This window comes from Babylonia areolata, chromosome 13 (genome assembly GCF_041734735.1).
Source record: "Babylonia areolata isolate BAREFJ2019XMU chromosome 13, ASM4173473v1, whole genome shotgun sequence".
Lineage (NCBI taxonomy): Eukaryota > Metazoa > Mollusca > Gastropoda > Neogastropoda > Buccinidae > Babylonia > Babylonia areolata.
In genome coordinates this window covers 6,815,055-6,840,791 of record NC_134888.1, presented here as the reverse complement: position 1 = coordinate 6,840,791, position 25,737 = coordinate 6,815,055, and the positions used below count along the sequence as shown (strand labels likewise).

Below are 25,737 nucleotides of genomic sequence, written 5' to 3'. Positions count from 1 at the left end.
GGGTAATTTAGGCAGATCTGTCACTTGTAATCTAATCAGTGTCACAGAAAAAAAAAGGACACATGCTGTCTTTCTCTCTCTCTCTCTCTCTCTCTCTCTCTCTCTCTCTCTCTCTCTTAACACACACACACACAAACAGAACCACACACACACACAGAGTAAGACACACAAACACACACACACACACACACACACACACGCATGTGCACACACACACATTGATTAATGAGTTAATCAAAAGAATTATAATCATAGATTCTTAATAAATAATGAAATGGGTCTGGACCACACACCGATGTAATGTCGCTGCATCACATTGCTGGAGACCCTGTGGCATGCTTCATCAGTGAACAGATGCAGATGCAGGCACACATGTAACAGTATACAAACACACAGACACATGCACACACACACTTACAGTTTCACACACACACACACATACATACAGTTACACACACAAACACATCCTGAATGATTGAATGAATTAAGACTATGAAAGGGGTCTTGAACACAGGTTTTGGTGTCATATACTGTACCATGTCAAACTGATGCAAACTAGGCCTATCGGTTTGCTCTGCTTGGCCAAATATCGCGCGGCTAACACTGTAACAGTGAAATGACGAGCAGTCTTGCCCGGTCCGCTCTTAGCCAATCAAACGCTTCTAAAAGCTATAAGCACTGAATCATTCGTTTGGCCAAGGCTCTCCGCGCCATCTTGTCAGGTTTATGCTCTGTCTCGTCTTAAGCTTTTTTTTTTTTTGGCTATTAAGCCTATTCATTTGGCCTTATTTTGCTGCATGCGGCTTGTCTGTATTGTATTCTTACATTCTGTGTGCGCGGGTACCATGCCTCGCAGGTATCACTACATCACACTGCTGCGAGACCCTGTGTCGCGCTTCATCAGTGAGTGGCAGCACGTGCGCAGGGGGGCCACATGGAAAAACACCGCCCTGCGATGCAACGGGCGGCAGGCCACACTGGAAGAGGTTCCCTTCTGCTTTACCTCGGAGAACTGGATGGTGAGTCATCTTTGTTGGCTTGTTTACCCAAGATCCCTAGAGTGCCAAGAAGAAGAAGAGAAAAAAAGCAGTAGAAAGTGGTGTTGTAAGTCATAACACAATATCCAAAACAGTCGGCCAGAAACTGAGAAAATGGTCTGGTGACTTACCACCCCAGATCAAATATGCGAATTTTCTGTCTTCTGGAGTTATTTCCATTGTTTGATGATGTCATCAGTGACACTATACATGTACATCATTTTAATTTTTATGAATATTTTGTACTGCACAGCACTGAAAAAGTTAAGTCCTTTTCTGCTTCACCTTGGAAAACAGCATGGTGAGCGATCTTTGTTGGTTTGTTTGTCGTTAAATTTTCTGTATGCCCATCAGACTGGAAGAGGTCTCTTTCTGATTCACATCAGAAAACTGGATGGTGAGTGATCCTTTCTTTCTTTGCCCTTAAATCTTCCGCACACCCCGAAAATCATGTCAGCATTTGGTGGGTTATAAATGTAATAGAAACAAGAACATACCCAGCATGCATACCCCTGAAAAGGGAGTATTACTCAGAATGGCTGCATACATAGCAGGGCAAAAAATGCTAATTGAAGTAAAATTCCACTCGTATACATGTACACACATATGTTCATGTCAGTCAAGGTGTGGGTGTTGCAGACCAGGAACATGGAAGAAGAGAAGCGACTGGAAGACGTGATTCTGTGATTGTGTGTGTGGGCAGGGGGTGACGCTGAAGGACTTCATGGCCTGCCAGCACAATCTGGCCCTCAACCGTCAGACACGCATGCTGGCCAACCTGTCGGAGATCAACTGCTACAGCGCCTGGACAGACCCCAGCCCTGAGCGCCAGCGCCGCATGCTGGACAGCGCCAAGCAGAACCTCCTGAACCTCTCCTTTTTCGGCCTGCTGGAGTTCCAGCGCCACACCCAGTTCCTGTTTGAGCACACCTTCGGCATCCACTTCCTTCGTGACCTGGAACAGGAGGAGGGGCGGAGCGGTCACATGGGCCTGACGGAGAGGGAGCTGAAGCAGATCACGGAGCTGAACCACCTAGACGTGGAGCTGTACCGCTTTGCCAAGGACCTCTTCCTGCAGAGGGTCCATCAGGCTCATGCCGAAGAGAACGTCTCCGTTCCGGAGCAGCTCCAGGAAGGGAAGAACCCACTCGACTCTTCTTCTTCTCTTCCTGCTGCTGCTCTGAGTGTTGGCGCTGCGAGCGGGAAACAGTTTGAGTCGGAGAAGTCGTTACACGGCTTTCACCACAAACGTTTGATAAGCCGACATCCCGTCATGACCAAACCGAGTTGATTTGATCATGGGGGGGATTGAGTTGTGGATGTTGATCTGAAGTTGTTATCAAGAGGGGAAAGGGGTGAGGGTGTTGGGGGACAGATGTACCTGTATTAAGAAAATAGGGGTAAATTATGTCAATATGCGGCTAGATTTGGTGCTGATCATTATCGTTAACCCTTTTTTGTCTGTATTGTTGACAATCATGAAGTCCGGAAGTGTAAAAGTTCACATTTGAAATGTTCGGGAGTCCATGTGATACAAATGAGAAGTGTGGTGATAAAGTTTTGTAACGAACAAGCCTCTCCGCATTGTTCACTTTGTTCTCGTTGTAGGAATGAAACATACTCTTTGTTTAGATTGCAGCTATATGTGCGCTTTACATTTTAAACAGAAAGAGAGAGAGAGAGTGTGTGTGTGTGTACAAGCATACATATTTGCTTGTATTTGTTCACAGAAGTGTGTTGGTGTGGGAGATGTACTGGACATAGCATGCTGTGCAAAGTTCTAGTGTTGTTGGAATTTTTATGGAAATCCTTTTTTTTTTTCCAGAGTATTTAAAGTATGGTCACTTTCCCTTCTTTGTGATAAAATTATGGTGATCAAATTTAAAGAACTATTTATACAAATATTTTAATGTATACTTAAATTAAAATGCTTCCACACCAAGCATGAGACATGACGTCATATTACATGTATTTTGTATACTTTTTTGGTTTGTTTGATTTGCTTTTATCAACATTTATCTATACAATGACAAGCAGATAAAATAGATCGCTAAGAATAATAAAAGTATTTATATAAAAAAAAATAATAATCTAAAAACAGAATGGTTACAGTAATTGAGAGAACAGACTCACTGAAAGATTTTTTCATGGTGGTGTTTGTGGTGAGAGATGTCCCTGGTACTGGTTGTAAGGATGGAGTTTGTCATGGTAACATTATTTTGAAAGGGGACGGAGGAATCCCTCACACCAGCTGACTTGTCTTTTGGAGTGAAGGGGAAAGACTTCATCAGTGGACGTCACAGTCATGTACACTGATGTAAGATGGTCGTATCCAGTTTTGACCATCAGAACAGTTGTGGAGGTAACTGCTGTCCTGACGGTCTGGACGAAAATTTGATTATAGTGGAGAGCACTCTCAGTGTCAAGAGGGCTTTAGGACAGTTGGCATTGGGATAGTCCCACAAGGTTGCAGCGCTAAGAGCCTGTGCAATCTTGTGCGCTGATACAGGCGTGTGGCATGCTATACATTTTCTGGCACTTTGCCATCACCAGAAGGAAATAGTTAAAACTTTGAGGGATGGAAGATAACAGTCTGTATTTGATGTATGTACATTTTATTCAATTCAAATGGTTTGAAAAAAAAAATCCAAGGACTAGTTGTTTCTTTGCTTTTATTTCTTTTTCTTTCTTTCTTTTTTTTTTTTTTCTAAGGAAAGTATGATGAAACTTACCAGTTGAGATCATGCAGTACATCTTTATTCATCCAACTGATTATTTATTTATCTATTGTTTTTAATAATCAAACACAGACTGACTGCTCAGAAAACATCTGCGTCTCTGTTTTATTGTGAGTAAAGCAGATGCAGTCAGTCAATGGCTCATTACACGTATGTTTCTAACCAGTTTGAGGGATATCTGTCGACAATCCCAGCGAAGATTGCCCAAGATTGAAGACAGGCAGATACAAGCTGATGGCCTTCCAGCCCAGTAGGGAGGGGAGGTGCATGATGATGATGATGATGATGATGATGATTATTTCAAGCAAAAATAAACATTCATATGATTTTTATAATATCCTTAATATAAAGACCATAAAATCAAAACGTACACAGAAAGAAGGAAAAAAGAAAAAAACATTTGTAGTTGTACAGATTCTTTATAAAACTAAAAGAGAATGAATGTTGCCTTTTTTTCTTTCTTTTTTTTTTTTTTTTTTTTACTGTTTTCTGCAAGCCTGTACTTTATTGTTTTATACTTTTATTCTTTATAGATCTGTTTTGTGTTGTTTTGAATATAAGTTTTATTCTTTATAGATCTGTTTTGTGTTGTTTTGAATGTAAGTTTTATTCTTTATAGATCTGTTTTGTTTTGCTTTGAATGCAAGTTTTATTCATTATAGATCTGTTTTGATTGTAAGTTTTATTATTCTTTATAGATCTGTTTTGTGTTGTTTGGAATGTAAATTTTATTATTCTTTATAGATCTGTTTTGTGTTGTTTTGAATGTAAGTTTTATTCTTTATAGATGTGTTTTGAATGTAAGTTTTATTATTCTTTATAGATGTGTTTTGTGTTGTTTTGAATGTAATTTTATTATTCTTTATAGATGTGTTTTGTGTTGTTTTGAATGTAATTTTTATTATTCTTTATAGATGTGTTTTGTGTTGTTTTGAATGCAAGTTTTATTATTCTTTATAGATGTGTTTTGTGTTGTTTTGAATGTAAGTTTTATTCTTTGTAGATCTGTTTTGTGTTGTTTTGAATGTAAGTTTTATTATTCTTTATAGATCTGTTTTGTGTTGTTTTGAATGTAAGTTTTATTCTTTATAGATGTGTTTTGTGTTGTTTTGAATGTAAGTTGTTTGCTGCTCACCACAATGATGCTTTGACCCTGAAGTAAGCCAGAATTTAAAAAAAACCGAAAAAAGAACAAAGTAATCTAGTAAACATTGTTCAGGTGTACAGATCACATCATCAGTGTGGGAGCTTGCTCATGGACATTACCCCTGTGTTTTAAAATTGTAGGATAGAGACAAAATGTCTGGGGGTTTTCTTGATCTACTTTATGTGCGTCTGAAGTCTCTGGTGTAAACAGGGTCACATCCAGTGGACATTGCGTCCATGATAATGAAACGAATCATTGGTAACAGTGCGTTTGCACATGCACGGCACACACACACACACATGCACATGCACACACACACATACGCATATGCACACACAGCGTATACACACACACACACACACACACACTCACATACATATTTTGTTGGCATTATTTACTGATGAACAGCTATTGGATGTTCTTGATTTTGTGTGTGTATGTGTGTTGTTTTAGATGATTTTTTTAAATAGGTTTTTTTGTTGTTTTTTTCAGCTCTGGACAATCATGCACATCAGAATGTCTATCTACTTTTTCTGAGTGAAATGATTTTTTTTGTGTTTTGTGTATGATTTATTTGGAAATTGTATTTATAGTCCTGAAAAGACTTGCTTGTTTTGTTTTGCTTTATGTACTTTTCTGAATTTTGTTTTAGTGTTAAAAAAAAACAAACCCCCCCCCCAAAAAAAACAAAAAAATACCAACCAACAACTACAAACCATGGGTCAGCTGAAGAATCACATGTCGACATTTTTTAAATTTTTATTATGTCGATCGATTTATTGGTTTTATCTGTTTATTCATTCACCCATTCATTCATTTCTAAACCTTGTGTGTTTTGATCCTTTTTTTGCGCAGCATCGAAAAGGCAGTGCCAGTTGTTGCAAGGTTTAAAACTGTTTGTTCGCCAGTTCATTCACTTGATGCTTTGGCTTCATTCGCCTTTTTTTTTTTTTAACCCTTTTTCGTGTTTTGCTTTTTGTCCATAGCAACAAATTCAGTGCCATTTAGGCCGTGGTTATACTGAACCGTGCCAAACGCGCCGCACGTTTTGCGGCGCAAATTGCGCGTTCGGTTTCAGGAAAATCCTTCTCTGGGCTTACTGGGGACGGGTGAATGTGGTTATGCTGAGCCGTCTTGGACCCGTAAATTTTACGCCGCGTTTTGCACGGTCGTGCAAACCGAGCGCACGCGGCCGCACGGGTGAAAAGGGACTAAACTCGTGCTTGATTTTTTGGATAAATAACGACACTTCCTTTCCAACATGGACGACGAGAGGTTGATCGCTGCAGTGAGGATTCGAACTTTTATCTATAACAAAGACGACAAGAACCACTGGTTTCATTCTAAAATACGCCACGAATTTCTCTTCATCACTCCATAGCTGGGGCATAAGATGATGATATGCGCCATGAAGGTGTCGCACTTTGTTGATGGGATGAACGGCAAATCGACGATTTCTTCTGCCTAATTGTTTTTTTCTCCACCACCACCACAAAAGCAGCTTCTTCTTTCTCGTTAGCGCCATTTTCTCATATGTATGTGCCTGTTTCCGCGGGTATTGCATCAGCGCAAGCAAAACCTGCGGCGTGTGTGGTACGGTTCAGCATAACCACATGCGCCGCTTAATTTGCGCCGTAAAACGTGCGGCGTGTGTTGCACGGTTCAGTATAACCACGGCCTTACTTTGCTGCCTCCACCTTTGGCTCAGACTAGCCTTGTTTGTCCCTGTGTTCAAAGGATTTCTCATGTACATTTACAAGATTTTGTTGTTGGTTTTTTTTTTTTTTTGTTATCTCAATGGTACATTTATTTTTTTTAAATAATTTTAAAATGAAAACTGTATTATTGTCACAATGGGTTAACGCTGGTTTATGTTTTAATCTTTTTTTCTTTTTATCGGAATGCAGAGTAATGGTTATTGTGGTTTTTTTTATACTATGACAGGGTTTTATGAAGAATCCGATTCTGATCTTGAAAAGTTGGAGGCGCAAGTGAATGCGTGTGTCTGTGTTTAGGCATGAATGCGTGCATGCATGTATGTGGAAGAGCAAGAACCTTACTTGTGGGGTTGACATACCCCGGCATGGTTGTCTGCGAAGTTGGTCTGTGAAGTGGTGTTGGTATAGTTGGAGCTGATCCTGCCATTTGTTTTGACAGGTGTAGTTTGATCAAAGAACTGCTTGAACCATGGTCCATGACAGACATATATACAAATGTGTCTCTGATGCACGGTATTAATGCTCACTGCCTTCATGTTCATCTTGTGCAAGACTCCCAGGAGAATTCTTTAACCCCTCGCCTGCTAAGCCATGATGAAATGAAAGCATTGAGGGCATGGAGTTAACCCATTAAGCCCTGGGGAGTTCACAGCGTCAGCAGCAGGATTCCTTGCCACGCCGATGGGGGAAAAACTGGCGCAGAGCAAACCGATAGGCCTAGTGTGTATCAGTTTGACATGGTAAGTTTATGTATCACCAAACGGAGTGTAATACAAACTCCTCCTTTTTTCATCAAATTACATGTGGACAGATCTGGAAATACTGTAGAAGTTGGTTCCTTTTTTTTTGCGGTTAATGCATATGCAGGAACATGAAAACTGTTTTAATGCAGCAAATTTTGACACAGGTCTCAGTGAGTTAAATGGAAGAACTTCTCATCTACTTTTGAGAGCTGTCGTTAAGGCAGTCCCCAGAGGAAGGACTCCAGATACAGAAATGGTGACTGACGTCCTGACCTGTGACCTGTGACCTGTCTTACAACAGGAAACAGGCCTTCATTGATGAGCACACTCATCATCACAGTCCTGATACGACCCAGGTGTGGCCGGCTGGATGATAATCAACAATAATTAATATTCAGCAGCAGCAGTGGAGAGGCTAAAGTATTCATCTGGAGGGCCAAGATACATGCTTTTTACAGCGCTCCGAGACCTTCCGTCATTCTTTCCCTCCCCATCAACCCCACCCCTTCCCTCCCTCCACCAGCACGTTTAACTCTTTCCATACGAACGGCAAAAGAGACGACGTTAACAGCGTTTCATCCCAGTTACCATCATCAAAATATTGCAAGAGGAAGGCTCTTATACTGAAGAGGTGAATGTTGACAAAGAATGCCACAGTTCTGACGATGGAAGCTAAAGGTTGGGTCATTCAGACATCCACTGGACATCCGAGGGGTCTGTGTAGAGGAGAAGAGAGGACTGGCCGTACTGAGTGAGTTAAAGAATTTGATTGTGTTGGGGCAGAGCAGGTAGGATTCAGGTTGGGCCATTCCGTTTTTGACCATATAATATTTACACTTCAGTCATTGATAGATATATTCTTGATGAAAAAGAAAAGGTTATACTGTGTGTTTATAGATTATGAAAAAGCATTTGATCTTTTTGATCGTGCTCTCTTATGGCAAAGGCTAATAAATCACAGTGTGAGTGGTAGGATTTTGAATGTTATTCAGGTTATTTACAAGAAGGCAAAGTCATGTGTGCGTAGGAAAAATAACTATTCAGATTTCTTCAGTTGTAAGAGTGGGGTGAGGCAAGGTGAAAATTTATCTCCTCTGTTGTTTGCTGTATACCTTAGTGATATGAAAGAATTTTTATCAGAAAGAATGAGTGGTTTGAATAGTGTCAGAGACATGGGCACCATGTATACTGATTTTGATGACAGATTGACATATAAGATGTTTATTTAGCTTTATGCAGATGACACTGTTATATTAGCCGAATCACCCACAGATCTGCAAAAAAGCATTAGATGCTTTGTCAGATTATTGTAGATTATGGAAATTAAAGGTAAATGCTTCGAAAACTAAAGTTGTAATATTTTCTAGAGGAAAAGTCCGTAAACTGCCAACATTTAAATTTAACGGTGAAAATCTTGAGATAGCATATGATTTTCGGTATCTTGGCATGAAATTCAATTATAATAACAGTTTCAAGCCAGCGCAGAAAGACTTGTATGAGCGCACTGCAAGGACCATGTTTTGTTTATTAAAGAAATGTTGTAACTTAATGTTACCCATTGATGTTCAATTAGAATTGTTTGAGCAAACTGTTGTACCAATTCTATTATACGGCTCGGAGATTTGGTGCCCTCAAATGTGTGAGCTAGCCAACAAACTCCAGATTAAATTTTCTAAGATGATTTTGAAATTACGGAAGGCTACTCCTACACATATGGCCTTAGGTGAACTTGGACAGTATCCTCTGAAACTTACAGCAAAATGCCAACTACTTAATTTTTGGTACAATCTGACAGACCAAGAAAACAAAAATAAGCTCTCTAGTGTGATATATAGATTTTTATTTCAGTTAACAGAAAGAGATATTTACAAATCTGATTATTTTATGTATATCAAGTCTACTTAATGACCTAGGATTGAGTGGACTCTGGACTGAACACTGTGACATACGTTCTTCATACAATAAATTCAAGTCTATAATGAAGCAAAGGTTGAGAGACCAATATATGCAGACCTGGAGTGCAGAAATAAATAAAAATAAACTGCATTGTAACTACAGAATATACAAAGAAAATTTTCAGTTTGAAAAATATAATTCTCCCAGATAATTACAGAGCTATAGTTATGAAGTTTAGAACTCTCATCACAATTTACCCATCCAGGAAGGAAGATTCTTATGTGCTGACAGAAATGAGAGGGTATGTAGGTGAATTGGGAGACGAATTCCATTGCGTCTTTAAATGCTCGTTCCTTTCAGACACCAGAAAAGCATTCTTAAAACCATTTTATTGTAAACGACCGAACACACTGAAATTCAGTACACTCTTTAATTCCCCGAAGAAAAAAAGTGTTGTTGAAGCTAGCAAAATTTTTGAAAATTATTATTGAATCTGTGCGATAATTTTGCTGTTCTTATTCTTTTTTCTTATGTCAGGATAACAGCACTAAACGCTTCAAGTAATATATTTCCTTTTAAAAAAAAAATTTTTTAATATTTATTTACTCCTTATATTGAATTGCTGATTGTTTATTTGTGTTTGTGCATGTGGGCCCTGCAGGTTTTCTTTTCCTAGGACTCCACTGTGTGCCCCCCCCCATTTTTTAATTTTTATTTTCTTATTTTCTCTCTCTTCTTCTTCGTGTGATTGCACGTTTCGAGGATGTGGGCCTGTTTTTTCCCTTGTGTTTCCATGTACCCAAATAGGGTTTCTTGGACTAAAAATGATTTTGAACCTTTTGAACCATACCAGCGATCGTTTTGTTGTGTTGGCTGGGCAAACAGCTGCAAACAGAATCACTGCCAGCTGATGCTACTCCTATGTCTGCCTACAGCTTTTACCAGGTGTATGATCACAAGTTTACGCACTGTACGTTTTGCTCAGGTTTTCACAGGACAACGTTTGAACTTTGGGTGTCTGCTAACTCACTCCAGTTATTTTTTGTTGGACTGAGTGTGTGGTAGTTTCCAGGTTAGTTGCTGCTCTGGTCATGTTGACTGTGATCAGGTAAAAAAAAAAAAAAAAAAAAAGTCACATTTTTTTAACACATGTATGTTAGCACCATCACCAACCATGACTTGCCATGACTAAAGTGTTTTATGTGTGTCTGCTCTCAAAGAAAGGGGGAGAGAGAGGTTTGGTGGGGGTGGGGGTAGATCTCTGAACTTTATTACTCAAGGATTTAGATTTTAGGTATGGACTATTCTTCCATCCAGTCCTGGCAGGAGAGAGTTTGAGAGGTTTTTTTAAAATTTATTTATTTATTTTTTTTTTACTCCGTGTTTTTTTCTGAATTGTCTCTTCATGTCTCTGTGTATCAGTGTACATAAGTTAAGCTTGTTTAACTGTGTATCTAAAATAGATTTAATAGATAGAAGAGTTTGAGCTTTTTTTAATTGCATGTCCATGACAAATTCAAGAAATGGAAATGGAGTGAATACACTTAAAAGTGTCAAGTGTCCACAACAAGGCTGAAATCCGTCATTTATTGAAGACAAGCAAAAGAGTGTTTGAGAAATCTTTTATTGTACATTTTGCAGGATATGTAAATTTCTGAATTTTCTCTGATTTTGTGTGATGCCAGTCAGTTCATTCCGTGCATGTTGTCGTCTCATTACGTTCTGTATCCCGAACCTACTAAACACACTGATTGTTTTGAATGCCTTGCGTTTGCAGGGGGGTGGGTTGTATGGAAACCTGTGTCATTAATAAAGTGCATTGTACCATAGTGTAGTGTACATGAGTGTGTACTGTGTTTGTGTGTCTGTGTTTGTTGGGGTGCCTGTATGTGTGTATCTGTTTGTCTGCTTGTGTGCCTGTCTGTGTGTACTGCCACAAAGATGAATATTTTGATTGCTGTCAAACATTGGAATACACACTGTATAAAAAAAATATTCTACCGATACCAAAAGCTCAATAGAACAAAGTAACCACATCCATGTAGTAATGATGAAGTCTTTAAACTGTCTGTGAAAGAAACACACACACACACAAATACTCATTTGGTAATCTGAAAAAAGGGGTAAAGATAAGCAATAATTGCGATTAATAATTAAGTGAAAAATAATCACAAATGAACTAATAAACAAATAAATGCATGAATAAATAACTGGATGAATAAATGAATAAACAAGATGCTAAACAAACAAGACAAATATATAAATTTGTGAACCCACTGCAAAAAGTGTACGTCTTTATTCACATCAATCTGAATTTTTTCCTCGACCCATATGCATATTGGCCTGTCCATTGATTTCACACACACACACACACAAAAGATGTAACGATATTTATTCAAGAAAGGCCATGGCCCCATCTGAAGGGGGTACACATAAATAGGAAACATTTTTAGAAAATGATGCGCACAAAAATATTGTAATTCTAGAATATTGCACATATATCTTTGAACAATATCGTGGTATCAGCTTATAGTGGTTCTTCTCTGAAATGACTTATACAGAAAAACTGCAAAGTTCTTGATGACAGATTCATTTCTGCAAGACCTTAATAATGTTAGTCTGAAAAAGGTTGGTCTGCTATAATACTTTGAAGGGATGACTCCTTTTCTAAGATCATCCAATGCCGGACAGCAAAAAACCGAAATGAACTTCATCCTCTCTCTCGGATCTGCACATCAGATGCGTACTTTTCTTCTTTTTTTTTTTTTTTTTTTTTTTTTTGTACCTTTGATTATGCACAGCTATATCAGAAACACCCATTCTAAACTTAGCATACATCTCATAGACTTATTCATATTCATTACAATATAGTGTTCTGTTAAGTTATTCATTTTCAGTAGTCTGTACAAAGAAAATCTATCACTATTTTCAATATGACTATTCCATTCTTGCCACCTACAATCTAGCAGTCATTGTCTAAAACAAACTAAGAAACTTTCAACACATCCAACCCCTTGATTTAACCAAACAAATGAAAAACCATAACGACATAGACACTTTCGAATATTTGTTGCCCTAGTGATTTTCCCTCTACTATCTAAATTATACAATATCTTATAAGCTTGTGCAGGGAGTCTATGTTAATACATTTGTACAAGTTTTAACCAATACTTGATACATTTAATATATGAACTAAGATATATCGGGCATCTTCCCAATTCACCATAAACCACATCGTTCTGGGTTCGTCGATCAACACATAAGAATCGTTTCATGGCAAACAAATGTAGCTTCTCTAACTGACTTCCTGTTTCAAAAGCCCAAACCTCAGTCCCGTATTGCACTATAGGTTGGACCTGTGCATCAAACAACTTAAAGAATAATTCTACTGAGCTATTTTCAAACTTATTTAATAAACTTAGTATATTAACAATTGCCCGTTTTCCTCTCTTCACAAGATACACACGAAGGAGTAAGCAAGAAAGTCACAGAGAGAGAGAGAGAGATAGAGGAGTTCAGGTGGGGTAAAATGCTGGTAGAATAAATACAGCTATACTGCTTCCATACTGCATTAGTAGTAGTATTATCATCATTTTTTCATTTTGTTTTATGATTGCAAGGATGAGTCATAAAACAAGCAAAAGCAAACAAACAAACAAAACTGACATCACATTCTTCAAATATTAAAAGTAAAAGGTCAAATGTCTATGCTTCAAAAAACATGAACAGGTTGCTCAGTCACTGTAACAGCACTGAGGGAAGAAACTCAGAATATCACTCAGAAGTATCAAACAATCACAATATCATTTTTAGTGTAGAAAACTCAGAATATCACTTTGAGGTATCAAGCGATCACAATATCAGTGGAACATGTCCTCAGCTCATGCAAAGCAGCGTTGAGCCAAGGACGGTACACATGGAGAAACAGCCAAGTGCTTAAAGAAACTGCACACGTGGTGAGCACTGTCCAAGGAGCACCAACCCCACCAGAAGTTCCAGTGGAGTTCCAGTCAGCAGAAGGCAATGAAGTCTGGCCAGGAACAGCATCCAATGTTTCCAAAGCATGGAAAAGTGGGCTGCTTGATGGTGCCGAAGACTGGGAATGTACAGCTGACCTACCAGAGGGGAAGAAACACCAGGAAATCATCAGCAAGAGCGGCATGAGACCTGACATGGTACTCCACTCCAAGGCAATGAAACAAGCGATTCTGATTGAGGTCAATGTGCCATACAAAAACAGAATGGAGGAAGCCCACATCTACAAGACCGAGAAGTATGCTAGCCTAGCCAGCAACCTCAGAGAATCTGGCTTCCAAGCCAAAGTCCTTGCCATAGAGATTGGTGCAAGAGGGTTTGTGGGCGCATCTGCCCACAGCCTCATGAAACAGCTGTCGATTTCTGGCAGAGAGAGGACACGGGCTCTCAAGGCAATGGCAGAAGCAGCAGAAAAGAGTTCCAGCTGGATCTGGTCGAGGAGGAATGAAAGTAAACTTCACAAGGATTAAATTCCCCTACTCAAACTAGGCGTACGATGGCTCAGTGGTTAAAACGTCTGCCAGAAAAGGTGACTCAGTCCTGAAGTGGTGACCACCCTGGAGGCATCTGGCCCAAATGTAAGCGTATGTCAATCTGTGATATAAGCAGTGTTAGGACATAGTACCTCAATAGCAACATCTGGCCCAAATGTAAGCATATGTCAATCTGTGATATAAACAGAGCATTGGGACATAGTACCTCAATAGCAACATCTGGCCCAATTGTAAGTTTATGTCAATCTGTGATATAAACAGTGTTGGGACATAGTACCTCAATAGCAACATCTGGCCCAACTGTAAGCTTGTGTCAATCTGTGATATAAACAGTGTTGGGACATAGTACCTCAATAGCAACATCTGGCCCAAATGTAAGTTCATGTCAATCTGTGACATAAACAGTGTTGAGACATAGTACCTCAATAGCAACATCTGCCCCAATTGTAAGCTTATGTCAATCTGTGATATAAACAGTGTTGAGACATAGTACCTCAATAATGTCAGTCTGTGATATAAACTGAGCGTTGGGACATAGTAACCCAACAGCAACATCATATCACTACCTCCTTAATCCTCATCGAAATACAAAAAAAACAAAACGTCAGAATTCTGAACACACGGAAGAGAGAGAGAGAGAGAGAGAGAGAGAAAAGGGGTCTTTCCTGTGTGTGTATATCACAGCTGCAGGGTAGTGTTTGTGACCTGAAGGTTCACCTGTGTCAGAACGGGCAACCAGCAAACAGCGTCGGCTTACTGCAGTGGAGTCACTGGACAGGTCACAACCTGTTGATCATATCATGTATTACTGCTATCATTGTTATCATCATTATTTACTAGTTGATATTATTTTTTACTATTGATTGATTGATTGATTGATGTGGATAATTATATAGCGCCTATCCTCGGTCAGAGACCAAGCTCTAAGCGCTTTACATACACGGGGACATTTGCACCACAGGCTGCCTACCTAGGTAGAGCCGACTGACGGCTGCCACTGGGCGTTCATCATTCGTTTCCTGTGTCGTTCAATCAGATTTCAGACGCACACGCATACACACTCAGACAGACATGTAACATTTTTACGTGTATGACCGTTTTTATTTATTTACCCCGCCATGTAGGCAGCCATACTCCGTTTTCGGGGGTGTGCATGCTGGGTATATTCTTGTTTCCATAACCCACCGAACGCTGACATGGATTACAGGATCTTTAACGTGCATATTTGATCTTCTGCGTGCGCATACACACGAAGGGGGTTCAGGCACTAGCAGGTCTGCACATATGTTGACATGGGAGATCGGAAAAATCTCCACCCTTCACCCACCAGGTGCACCCAGATTCGAACCCAGGACCCTCAGATTGAAAGTCCAGCGCTTTAACCATTCGGCCATTGCACCCGTCAACTATTGCTATTATCATCATGATAATCATCATCATTATTACTTTTGTTACACACTCATTGTTGTGTTATCATGTATTATGGTTGGTAGTGGTAGTAATTAGTAGCAGCAGCAGCAGAAGTAGTAATCATATAACCAAGTGGTATTCATTATCTATTCATTCTTTTTTCTTTCTTTTTTAAAAATTCTTTAAAAAAATTATTTTCCTATTATTTTTTTTTTATTCTTCTTAATATTATTGGTAGTAGTAGTAGTAGTAGTAGTAAGCAGTAGTAGTAGTAGAACTGAAGGGCATTTCTAGAGCATGTAATTAAGTTAAGAGTACTACATGCTTGCAAGAACACTAAGGCTTTTTTTTTTTTTAATGCACAAAAACTGCAATAAAAAAGACATGAATATATAAAGCGATATAAAAACATAAGAATGTTCAATACATAAAAAAAAAAATCTAAAACACAATGTGAGAGAGAGACAGAGAGGGAGAGAGAGAGAGGGAGAAATATCTATGTCAAACTGAAAAAGACAACAAATGAGAGATTGTATGCCTGTGAACTTGTGCCAGTTTTCCAAATGTGTGTTGGTATACTATATTTTGTGTTTACATGCTATAAACATTCAGGAAAATGTGTTTGACAAAGGCGTCAATGTAGATCTAGTATCACACAATTAATGCACAGTTTGTGTGAAAATTTCAAAGTCATAATTTCTTTGCATTTAAAAGAATAGAACCTGCTTTGCAAAGAAAGAAACAACAATTAAACAACCCACGCCCCTGAAACAAAAAACAAACAAACAAACAAACACACAGTTTTAAGGAGGTGCAGACTGATTCAGTCTGTTAATTGTTCAGAAATTTCAAAGTCATAATTTCTTTGCATTTAAAAGAATAGAACCTGCTTTGCAAAGAAAGAAACAACAATTAAACAACCCACGCCCCTGAAACAAAAAACAAAGAAACAAACACACAGTTTTAAGGAGGTGCAGACTGATTCAGTCTGTTAATTGCTCAAATGCCCCTCATGTTCCCTTCCCCATTAGTAGCCATTTATGAATATAAAAAAAATAAAATAATTTTGAAAAACAAAAAAAAAACAAAAACAACAACAAGAGAGGCAAGGCCTTCAAGACTCACTTGTGATAAATCAAGTCCGCTAGCATTAATTACAGAGTAATTTCCCTTTTTTCTACAACTGCACCAAAACGTTTGCAAAATAAATAAAAATTCCATGCTTAGCAAAAGAAGTTCCTGTTTGAACAAAAAAATATAATAATGACTCCTCTTGTTGTTATGTCAGAATAAGAGGTCAAAGTGCCAAGTTTAGAGAATACAAAAAATATAAATATAACAGTAAATGCAGTTTGCATATAATTAGGCTCCTTTTAAAAAAAAAAAATTTGTGCCCATCCCAGAGGTGCAATATTGTTTTAAACAAGATGACTGGAAAGAACTGAATTTTTCCTATTTTTATGCCAAATTTGGTGTCAACTGACAAAGTAGTTGCAGAGAAAATGTCAATGTTAAAGTTTACCACGGACACACAGACACACGGACGCACACACACAGAGACAACCGAACACCGGGTTAAAACATTGACTCACTTTGTTTACACAAAGTGAGAGTCAAAAACCAATCACCAGCACTGACCCAGTACTTGCACGACATCTGCAGGGCAAAGAGAGCGAAAGCTGGCTGGGGAACAGAAGAGGCAGCAGCCACCACACCCAGACACCTGCCATCACGATGCAGCCGGAGGTTCCTCTGTCCGTCCAGACTGACGCCCACCCGGCTGCCTTCAGCAACGCCCCCCAGTCCTATGCTGCCCAGGGGGCATTCCACCTGGAAACAAAAACAGAAAAAAAAAAAAAAACCCAAAAAACCCCAGTAACAACCAATAATGAATTTCTAGTGGTCATGAGACAAGAAGCCACATCCAGCACACCAAAAGGCGACAACAACTACACAATAATACTCGTAATTTCATAACAGTAACAACAACAATAACAACAATAATAATAACAATACTACTACTACTAATGATAATGATAATATTAACACCATCACCACCACCACCAACAACAACGACAATAATGCTCATTACAACAACAACAATAATAATAATAATAATAATGATAATGATAATGACGGTACTAATGATGGTGATGATTACTGCAACAACAATAATGTGTGTGTGTGTGTGTGTCTGTGCATGCATGTGTGTGTGTGTGTCTGTGTGTGTGTGTGTCTGTGTGTCTGTGTGTGTGTGTGTGTGTGTGTGTGTGTGTGTGTTTGTGTGTTGAAACATATGAATGCATTTTCAAGACACCTTGTGGTGAACAGAAGAGCAGAGCACTGGCCAAACGGTAATGCGCATGACTACAAAGTGACTGTGCATGGGTTCAAATCCCATGTACAGACCACAGTTTTACTTCCCACACCCTCTAGCCCTTGACTGCTGATCTGGATGCTAGTCTTACAGAGCAGAAGATAAACTGAGATCCTGTATGCAGCATGCACTTACACACGTTAAAGAACCAATGGCAACAAATGGGTAGTCCTTGGCAACATTCTGCAGAAAAATCCACTTTGACAGGAAGATAAGTACACTCGCAGATAGCAAAAAAAAAAGAATGGCGCTGTGCTGTGGTGAGTCTCACACCAGGGAATTTCACACAGGAGAAATCTGTTGTGACAAAAAGTTACATAATATACTATAATTTCAGTTTCAGTTTCTCAAGGAGGCATCACTGCGATTGGACAAATCCATATATGCTACACCACATCGATGGGCGCAACAGCCGAGTGGTTAAAGTGTTGGACTGTCAATCTGAGGGTCCTGGGTTCGAATCACGGTAACGGCGCCTGGTGGGTAAAGGGTGGTGATTTTTACGATCTCCCAGGTCAACATATGTGCAGACCTGCTAGTGCCTGAACCCCCTTCGTGTGTATATGCAAGCAGAAGATCAAATACGCACGTTAAAGATCCTGTAATCCATGTCAGCGTTCGGTGGGTTATGGAAACAAGAACAATACCCAGCATGCACACCCCCGAAAACGGAGTATGGCTTCCTACATGGCGGGGTAAAAACGGTCATACACGTAAAAGCCCACTCGTGTGCATACGAGTGAACGCAGAAGAAGAGGAGAAGAAGCTACAGCACATCTGCTAGGCAAATGCCGAACAGCAGCATAACCCAACATGCTTAGTCAGGCCTTAACTCACTCAGTACGGCCAGTCCTCTCTTCTCCTCTACACAGACCCCTCAGATGTCCAGTGGGTGTCTGAATGACCCAACCTTTAGCTTCCGTCGTCAGAACTGTGGTATTCTTTGTCAACATTCACCTCTTCAGAATAAGAGCCTTCCGCTTGCAATATTTCGATGATGGTAATTGGGGTCAAACACTGTTAACGTCGTCTCTTTCGCCGTACGTATGGAGAAGAGTTAATAGCATGTATAAATATCTGTGTACCTATCAGAGTGAATTTCTTCTACAGAATTTCGCCAGAGGACAACACTCTTGTTGCCATGGGTTCTTTTTCAGTGCCCCAAGTGCATGCTGCACACATCTGAATGACCAGACGCTCAGTTTGATTTTCCAGTCACACTTGGGAGAAAGGGCGAGAGTGGGATTCGAACCCACACCCTCACGGACTCCCTGTATTGGCAGCTGAGGGTCATCTGTTTCCTCCTCAACACAATACAACACAACACAATACAGTATACTACAATACAATACAATACAACACAACACAACCAAATACAATACAGCACAACACAACACAATGTAACACAACACAGCACAACACAGCGCAACGCAACACAGTACAACACGATACAACATAACACAATACAACACAACACAATACAATATACCACAACACAACACAGCACAGCACAGCACAGCACAACATAATACAACACAATATAACACAGCACAGCACAACACAACACAATACAACGTAACACAACGCAATACAACACAGCACAGCACAACACAACACAATACAGCACAACACAATATAACACAGCACAGCACAACGCAATACAACACAATATAATACAACACAACGCAACACAATGCAATACAACACAGCACAGCACAACACAATACAGCACAACACAATACAACTCAACACAACACAATATAACAGCACAACACAACACAACACAACATAACACAGCACAACACTATGCAACACAACACAATACAATTCAATATAATTCAATACAACACAACACAACACCAACCTCTTTTCCTCTGTTGTTGACATAAGTGTGACCAACAACGATGGCCGATTCCCAGCCGTACACTTGGTCTGGCAGCGGTGATGTCAGCTGATCAGGCGAAGAGCAGACAACTCCTGGAAGCAGCGGCAGCAAAGAGGAAAGTCCTGCTCCCCTCTTCTGAAGGTGCTTTACCTCAATCTGCATGCCACACCCACAATATTACACACTGGGTTTTTTTTGGTTTTTTTCTTTTTTCTTTTTTTGTGTAAAGACAATGATGACGGTGTTTTTTTTCTCCCTCATTCTTAAAAAAAAAAAAGAAATAGAATAAAATTAAATAAAACAAAATGAAATACAGTAACAAAAAACACCCACACAAACACACACATACACACAAAAGCATGGCATGCACAAACAGTCACACATTCATTCCCCCAAGACCACAGACATGCACACACTTTCACACAACACACAGATACATACACACACACACACTCCACTTGTGCATGTGCACACACAAACACACACACACACACACACAAGCACACACACAAAGCACCAGTTTACCTGATACAGATGGTTGATTTCCATGGGCTGTCTTGAAATCAGGATGCCTCCACCCATCATGTTCCCGTCCTTCTCTGCCTCCTGGCCATCACTGCTCAAAACAATGTCGTCTCCATGACTGCAGTGGAAACTGAAAGGCATCGCCTGAAACAAGCAACAAGAAGAAAACAACGATGTATAATGTGGAGTGATGGCTTAGAGGTAACGCGTCCACCTAGGAAGTGAGAGAATCTGAGCGCGCTGGTTCGAATCACGGCTCAGCCGCCGATATTTTCCCCCACTCCACTAGACCCTGAGTGGTGGTCTGGACGCTAGTCATTCGGATGAGACGATAAACCGAGGTCCCATGTGCAGCATGCACTTAACGCACGTAAAAGAACCCACGGCAACAAAAGAGTTGTTCCTGGCAAAATTCTGTAGAAAAATCCATTTCAATAGGAAAAACAAGTAAAACTGCATTCAGGAAAAAATACAAAAAAATGGGTGGCGCTGTTGTGTAGCGACGCGCTCTCCCTGGGGAGAGCAGCCCGAATTTCACACAGAGAAATCTGTTGTGATAAAATGAAAATGAAAATGAAAATTCAGCATTCCCACTGATGTGACCACAGTTCTATATTTTTCCAGTCCTCTTCCACACTAGAATATTAACAAAAATTCCATATCAAACACAATGTCAAACTGAACAAAACGTCCATCTGCTGAAATGCTGATGAAAGAGATAAGGTGTCTTACTATCGATGTTCTTCTTCTTCTTCTGCGTTTGTGGGCTGCAACTCCCACGTTCACTCGTATGCACACGAGTGGGCTTTTACGTGTATGACCGTTTTTACCCCGCCATATAGGCAGCCATACTCTGCTTTCGGGGGTTATCAATGTTCAATTTTCATCACTTTCTTTTTTGTTTTCGTGAGTGATTGTCTTTTCAAATGCATCAAGCTCTTTGTTGAATGGTACTGATCAACTCAAGGGTTTTACGCACAAAACAAAATTTTAATCCAAGACTTTTGCCATACCCTGAGAGGCAAGATACATGTTCCTAAGACTGTTCAAGCCGTGGAAATTGTTGTCTCATTTTTCCAAGACTTTTCAAGACGATTTAAACCCACAAGTTGTGTGACCACATATGAACTTACTTACAGTGATGTACACTCACTGACCTCTCTCTCTCTCTCTCTCTCTATATATATATGTATATATTGATTGATTGATTGATTGATTGATATGGATACTTCTATAGCGCCTATCCTCGGTCAGAGACCAAGCTCTAAGCACTTTACATACACGGGGACATTTGCACCACAGGCTGCCTACCTGGGTAGAGCCGACTGACGGCTGCCACTGGGCGTTCATCATTTGTTTCCTGTGTGATTCAATCACATTTCAGACGCACACACATACACACTCAGACAGACATGTAACATTTTACGTGTATGACCTGTTGTTTTTTATTTACCCCGCCATGTAGGCAGCCATACTCCGTTTTCGGGGGTGTGCATGCTGGGTATATTCTTGTTTCCATAACCCACCGAACGCTGACATGGATTACAGGATCTTTAATGTGCGTATTTGATCTTCTGCTTGTATATACACACGAAGGGGGTTCAGGCACTAGCAGGTCTGCACATATGTTGACCTGGGAGATCGGAAAAATCTCCAACCTTTACCCACCAGGTGCACCGAGATTCGAACCCAGGACCCTCAGATTGAAAGTCCAGCACTTTAACCATTCGGCTATTGCACCTGTCATATATATATGTATATGTGTGTGTATATGTTGCTATATCTATCTACCCATCTGTCTCTCTATCTATCTGACTGACTGACCTGCACAGTGGCAGGATCTTCCATCACTTGTAGCTGACCAAGCCGACCCAGAATGCGCTCTACAGTGGACACAGCGTCCCTGTCGATGACCAGTCTTGCTGGAGGAACCTTGCTCATCTCTGATGGATGCAAGACGCCAGTACCGCCATCCAGCTCACCCACACGGGTCTTCATCACGGATGCCATCTGGTTAACTCCGAGAACGCGTTCAACTCGCCAGCACGAGCAACAGTTTGCTTGTGTAGGGTCAGTCTTCCTTTGCGGATCAGGAGGGAAGCCTTGTCATAGTTCGCTGCCTGCTGGACATCAGTGTGCTGTTTTTGGGCCATTTCTGCCAGACGGTGCCGGCAGTTCTTTACCATAAAGTCCAAGCGATCGCAGACTTGCTCAGCATCATGAATATCGGTCTTTACGTGTTCTTCCGATTCTTTGAGACGCTCATCCAGCTTCTTCAGGGCAATTCCTACCTCCGTCTCTCTTTGACTCAGGGTGTCTGTCAGTCCATGGAGCACCTCACGAGCCTCCTCTGTCTTCCTTTCCAGGGAGACCACTTCCACACAATGACGGTGTTCGGTCACTGCACACAGCATGCAGATGGAAGCGTTGTCTTCAACGCAGAAAGCCCGTGCAGGTTCGTCGTTATGGAAGTCACAGGCAGAGAAGCTGCTGCAGCTTGCCAGTTTCTGTGCCGTCAGCGTGGACAGGGGTTCCACGCGGTGGTTTCTGGTCACCCTGATCCTGTGGTGTGCCCTGCTGCACGCTTCACACAGCACGTCCTGGCAGTCCAGGCACATGGAGAAGGCCGCCCCAGCCTCACAAACATGGCAGCCGTGCATGTTGTTCAGGACGTTTTCTGCATCGGTGATCCTCTTCATGGACAGGTCCGTGGGAAACCTGTCTGCGATCTCCTCCCAGCTGGTGCTGTGGATGCCAGTCTGTGCATCCACGATGGGGCTGCGGCACATAGGGCAGAGAGCGCCCTTCTTCGATGTGATCCATGACAGGAGGCACTGGCGGCACAGAAGGTGGCCGCAGGGCAGCAGTTTGGGGTCTGTGAACAGCTCGTGACAAACACTGCACTCCTTCTCACTCGGCTCATCACATGCAGCTGCCGAATCCATCGTTTTATATCTGAAATTAATGATAAGAATGTAAATATTTTTCTGTCACTGCAAAGATAAAATTATCTTTAAAAAGGGTTTAATATCAAAATTCACTGAGCAAGTTTAATATAATCTGTAATGTTTTAACAAGAAGGAACCTGAAGTGAGAAGTGAGCATTAAATTTAAGCTCAACATGGGAAAGCAATCTTTTCTTTTTCTAACATTGCTCAAAAGTGTCAGTCGCTGTGTATCCATCCTTTTTTCTTTTTTTTAAAATTTTTGTGCAGTTCAGATGCTGTCAGTTCACTTGACTGCATGCCTATGTGTTTGCATGTCTTGTCTGTCCACACATCTGTCTGTCTGCCCAAATCTATAACCATACAACTGTCACTCTATTAACATGTCTGTCTGCCCAAATATATAACCATATAACTGTCACTCTGTTAACATGTCTGTCTGCCCAAATATATAACCATACAACTGTCACTCTGTTAACATGTCTGTCTGCCCAAATCTATAACCATACAACTGTCACTCTCTTAACATGTCTGTCTGCCCAAATATATAACCATATAACTGTCACTCTGTTAACATGTCTGTCTGCCCAAATATATAACCATATAACTGTCACTCTATTAACATGTCTGTCTGCCCAAATATATAACCATATAACTGTCACTCTGTTAACATGTCTGCCCAAATATATAACCATATAACTGTCACTCTGTTAACATGTCTGCCCAAATATATAACCATATAACTGTCACTCTGTTAACATGTCTGTCTGCCCAAATATATAACCATATAACTGTCACTCTGTTAACATGTCTGCCCAAATATATAACCATATAACCGTCACTCTGTTAACATGTCTGTCTGCCTATGTGTTTGTCTGGTGGAGGGGGTGGGGGGTTGCTACAAACAGATACTATTTTACAATAACAAAGAAAACTAGCTTGCATAGTTGAAACTTCTGCAACTTGCCCTGTGCAACACCTGTGATCTAAATCCAGTTGCTGCATATAACAAATAAATAAATAAATAAGTCGCAGGGGCATGCATTGCTGCTAGGTATATGTTACAACTGCTGGATATATACAGTTGTAAAGCTGAAACTGTTGTTGTGGCAATGTATGATGCAACAAACCCTACCAAGACCCTCTTGCTGAAACAGGGGGGGTCATACCTAAGGGAGCTAACACGTCCATTCCACAACACAAGCAGGTCATGTGTCTCAATAATTAATTCAGATTAAGCAGTGAGAGGCCTTGGTTTGTTGGAACACACACACACACACACACACACACAGAGAGAGAGGTCTGCTGGAGTAACAGAGAGATCGAGAGAGAGAGAGAGAGAAAGAGAGCGTGCGTGCGTGCGCGCAGTGTACAGAAAACTTCCGCAATGGCTGCAACAGTGCATGTGTTGAAACTTGGTTTCATGTCAGAATTCAGTTTGGAAAAGAAGGCAAGTATGCCCACGACAGCAAGAATAAAACACCAACTTACATTGTCGTACATTCGAACTGTCCGTACACCGATCAACACCTAGGATCAATCAACGGTGCTTTTACAGTTAAGTCGATTATCAATGTCTGTTTTCATCAGTCAGATTCCTTGGAAGCAACCAACCTTGCTTCGTGCCTTGTTGTCCGTCACATGACTTCCGCATATCGACAGGCCACACACCTGTTTTTAAAGATAGCCATGGTTTTGGGGACAACACTTTATTAATGATTCGTAAAGATAGCCATGGTTCTGGGGACAAAACTTTATTAATGGTTCGTGATTTGGAAATTGGAACATTTTGTGGTCATAACAAAATAAACTAGAGGGGTGGGGGTGGGAGGAGGCTATTCCCATGTCGAACAAACTGGACCGACACAAAATAGAATAGATGAAGATGCTGTTTTGTTGTTGTTGTTTTACTTTCTTCTTCTTCTTTCCGTTACACGACCAACATCGACTTGCCGATGACTCTGTCGTGGTTCATGCATGCTGGGTATTTTCGTGTCTCCATAACTCACCGAACACTGACATGGGTTACAGGATCTTTAACGTGCGTATTTGATCTTCTGCGTGCGTATACACACGAAGAGGGTTCAGGCACTAGCAGGTCTGCACATATGTTGACCTGGGAGATCGGAAAAATCTCCACCCTTTACCCACCAGGCGCCGATGGGGTTCGTTGTACTGAGGATTCGGCTTATATGCACAACCAGGAGGCTGGGGGGGGCGGCATGCTGGTCACTGTAATGGTGGACACGCACCCTTGTCAGCAGCTTGTTGTCACTCAAGGTCTTCTGTGTTTCAGTCTACAGCTGTTCTTTCGAAGAACTTCTTCTTCTTCTGCGTTCACTCGTATGCACACGAGTGGGCTTTTACGTGTATGACCGTTTTTACCCCGCCATGTAGGCAGCCATACTCCGTTTTCGGGGGTGTGCATGCGGCTGGGTATGTTCTTGTTTCCATCCTAGTAACCCACCGAACGCTGACATGGAATACAGGATCTTTAACGTGCGTATTTGATCTTCTGCTTGCATATGCACACGAAGGGGGTTCAGGCACTAGCAGGTCTGCACATATGTTGACCTGGGAAATCGTAAAAATCTCCACCGGCCCTTTACCCACCAGGCGCCGTCACCGTGATTTCGGAACCCGGGACCCTCAGACTAACAGTCCAACGCTTTAACCACTCGGTTATTGCGCCCGTCTTTTCGAAGAACGAGTTTTTATATTATTCTGTTCTTGCTCTCAATATTGGAACCTCTAATGCCGGTTCTATTATTTTTCCTGGCTGACCGC

The 25,737-nt window shown here is 40.8% G+C and overlaps 3 protein-coding genes across 3 annotated transcripts in view; 1 reads left to right on the top strand and 2 right to left on the bottom strand.

Annotated features, from left to right (window-relative positions):
• LOC143288809 (heparan-sulfate 6-O-sulfotransferase 2-like) overlaps positions 1 to 5,582 on the top strand; it is a 7,164-nt gene extending 1,582 nt beyond the window's left edge. The window contains exons 2-3 of the mRNA XM_076597444.1: positions 857 to 1,019; positions 1,741 to 5,582. Of these exons, the coding sequence (XP_076453559.1) occupies positions 857 to 1,019; positions 1,741 to 2,328 (751 nt within the window). The 3' untranslated portion in view covers positions 2,329 to 5,582. The remainder of the gene's footprint in view (positions 1 to 856; positions 1,020 to 1,740) is intronic.
• Positions 5,583 to 12,026: 6,444 nt separating this feature from the next.
• On the bottom strand, positions 12,027 to 22,015 carry LOC143289012 (uncharacterized). Its single transcript, XM_076597774.1, has 5 exons — positions 21,830 to 22,015; positions 20,006 to 20,149; positions 19,460 to 19,636; positions 16,857 to 17,048; positions 12,027 to 14,594 (listed from the first exon to the last, which is right to left on the bottom strand). Exons 1-5 carry the CDS (start codon positions 22,013 to 22,015, stop codon positions 14,562 to 14,564), a joined length of 732 nt encoding a protein of 243 aa, XP_076453889.1. The 3' UTR covers positions 12,027 to 14,561.
• On the bottom strand, positions 22,003 to 24,580 carry LOC143289010 (E3 ubiquitin-protein ligase Midline-1-like). The gene is made up of 2 exons (XM_076597773.1): positions 24,442 to 24,580; positions 22,003 to 22,960 (listed from the first exon to the last, which is right to left on the bottom strand). The coding sequence occupies exon 2, from the start codon at positions 22,948 to 22,950 to the stop codon at positions 22,003 to 22,005; it is 948 nt and encodes a 315-aa protein (XP_076453888.1). The 5' UTR covers positions 22,951 to 22,960; positions 24,442 to 24,580.
• Between the last annotated feature and the right edge of the window lie 1,157 nt (positions 24,581 to 25,737).

Coding starts and splice junctions, on each gene's coding strand:
- LOC143289012 (XM_076597774.1), bottom strand. CDS start 22,015: ATGGCATCCGTGATGAAGACCCGTGTGGGTGAGCTGGATGGCGGTACT. Junction 17,049..19,459: donor TCAACAACAGAGGAAAAGAG/GTTGGTGTTGTG, acceptor TTTTGTTTCCAG/GTGGAATGCCCCCTGGGCAG. Junction 14,595..16,856: donor AGATGTCGTGCAAGTACTGG/GTCAGTGCTGGT, acceptor TATGATCAACAG/GTTGTGACCTGTCCAGTGAC.
- LOC143289010 (XM_076597773.1), bottom strand. CDS start 22,950: ATGGATTCGGCAGCTGCATGTGATGAGCCGAGTGAGAAGGAGTGCAGT.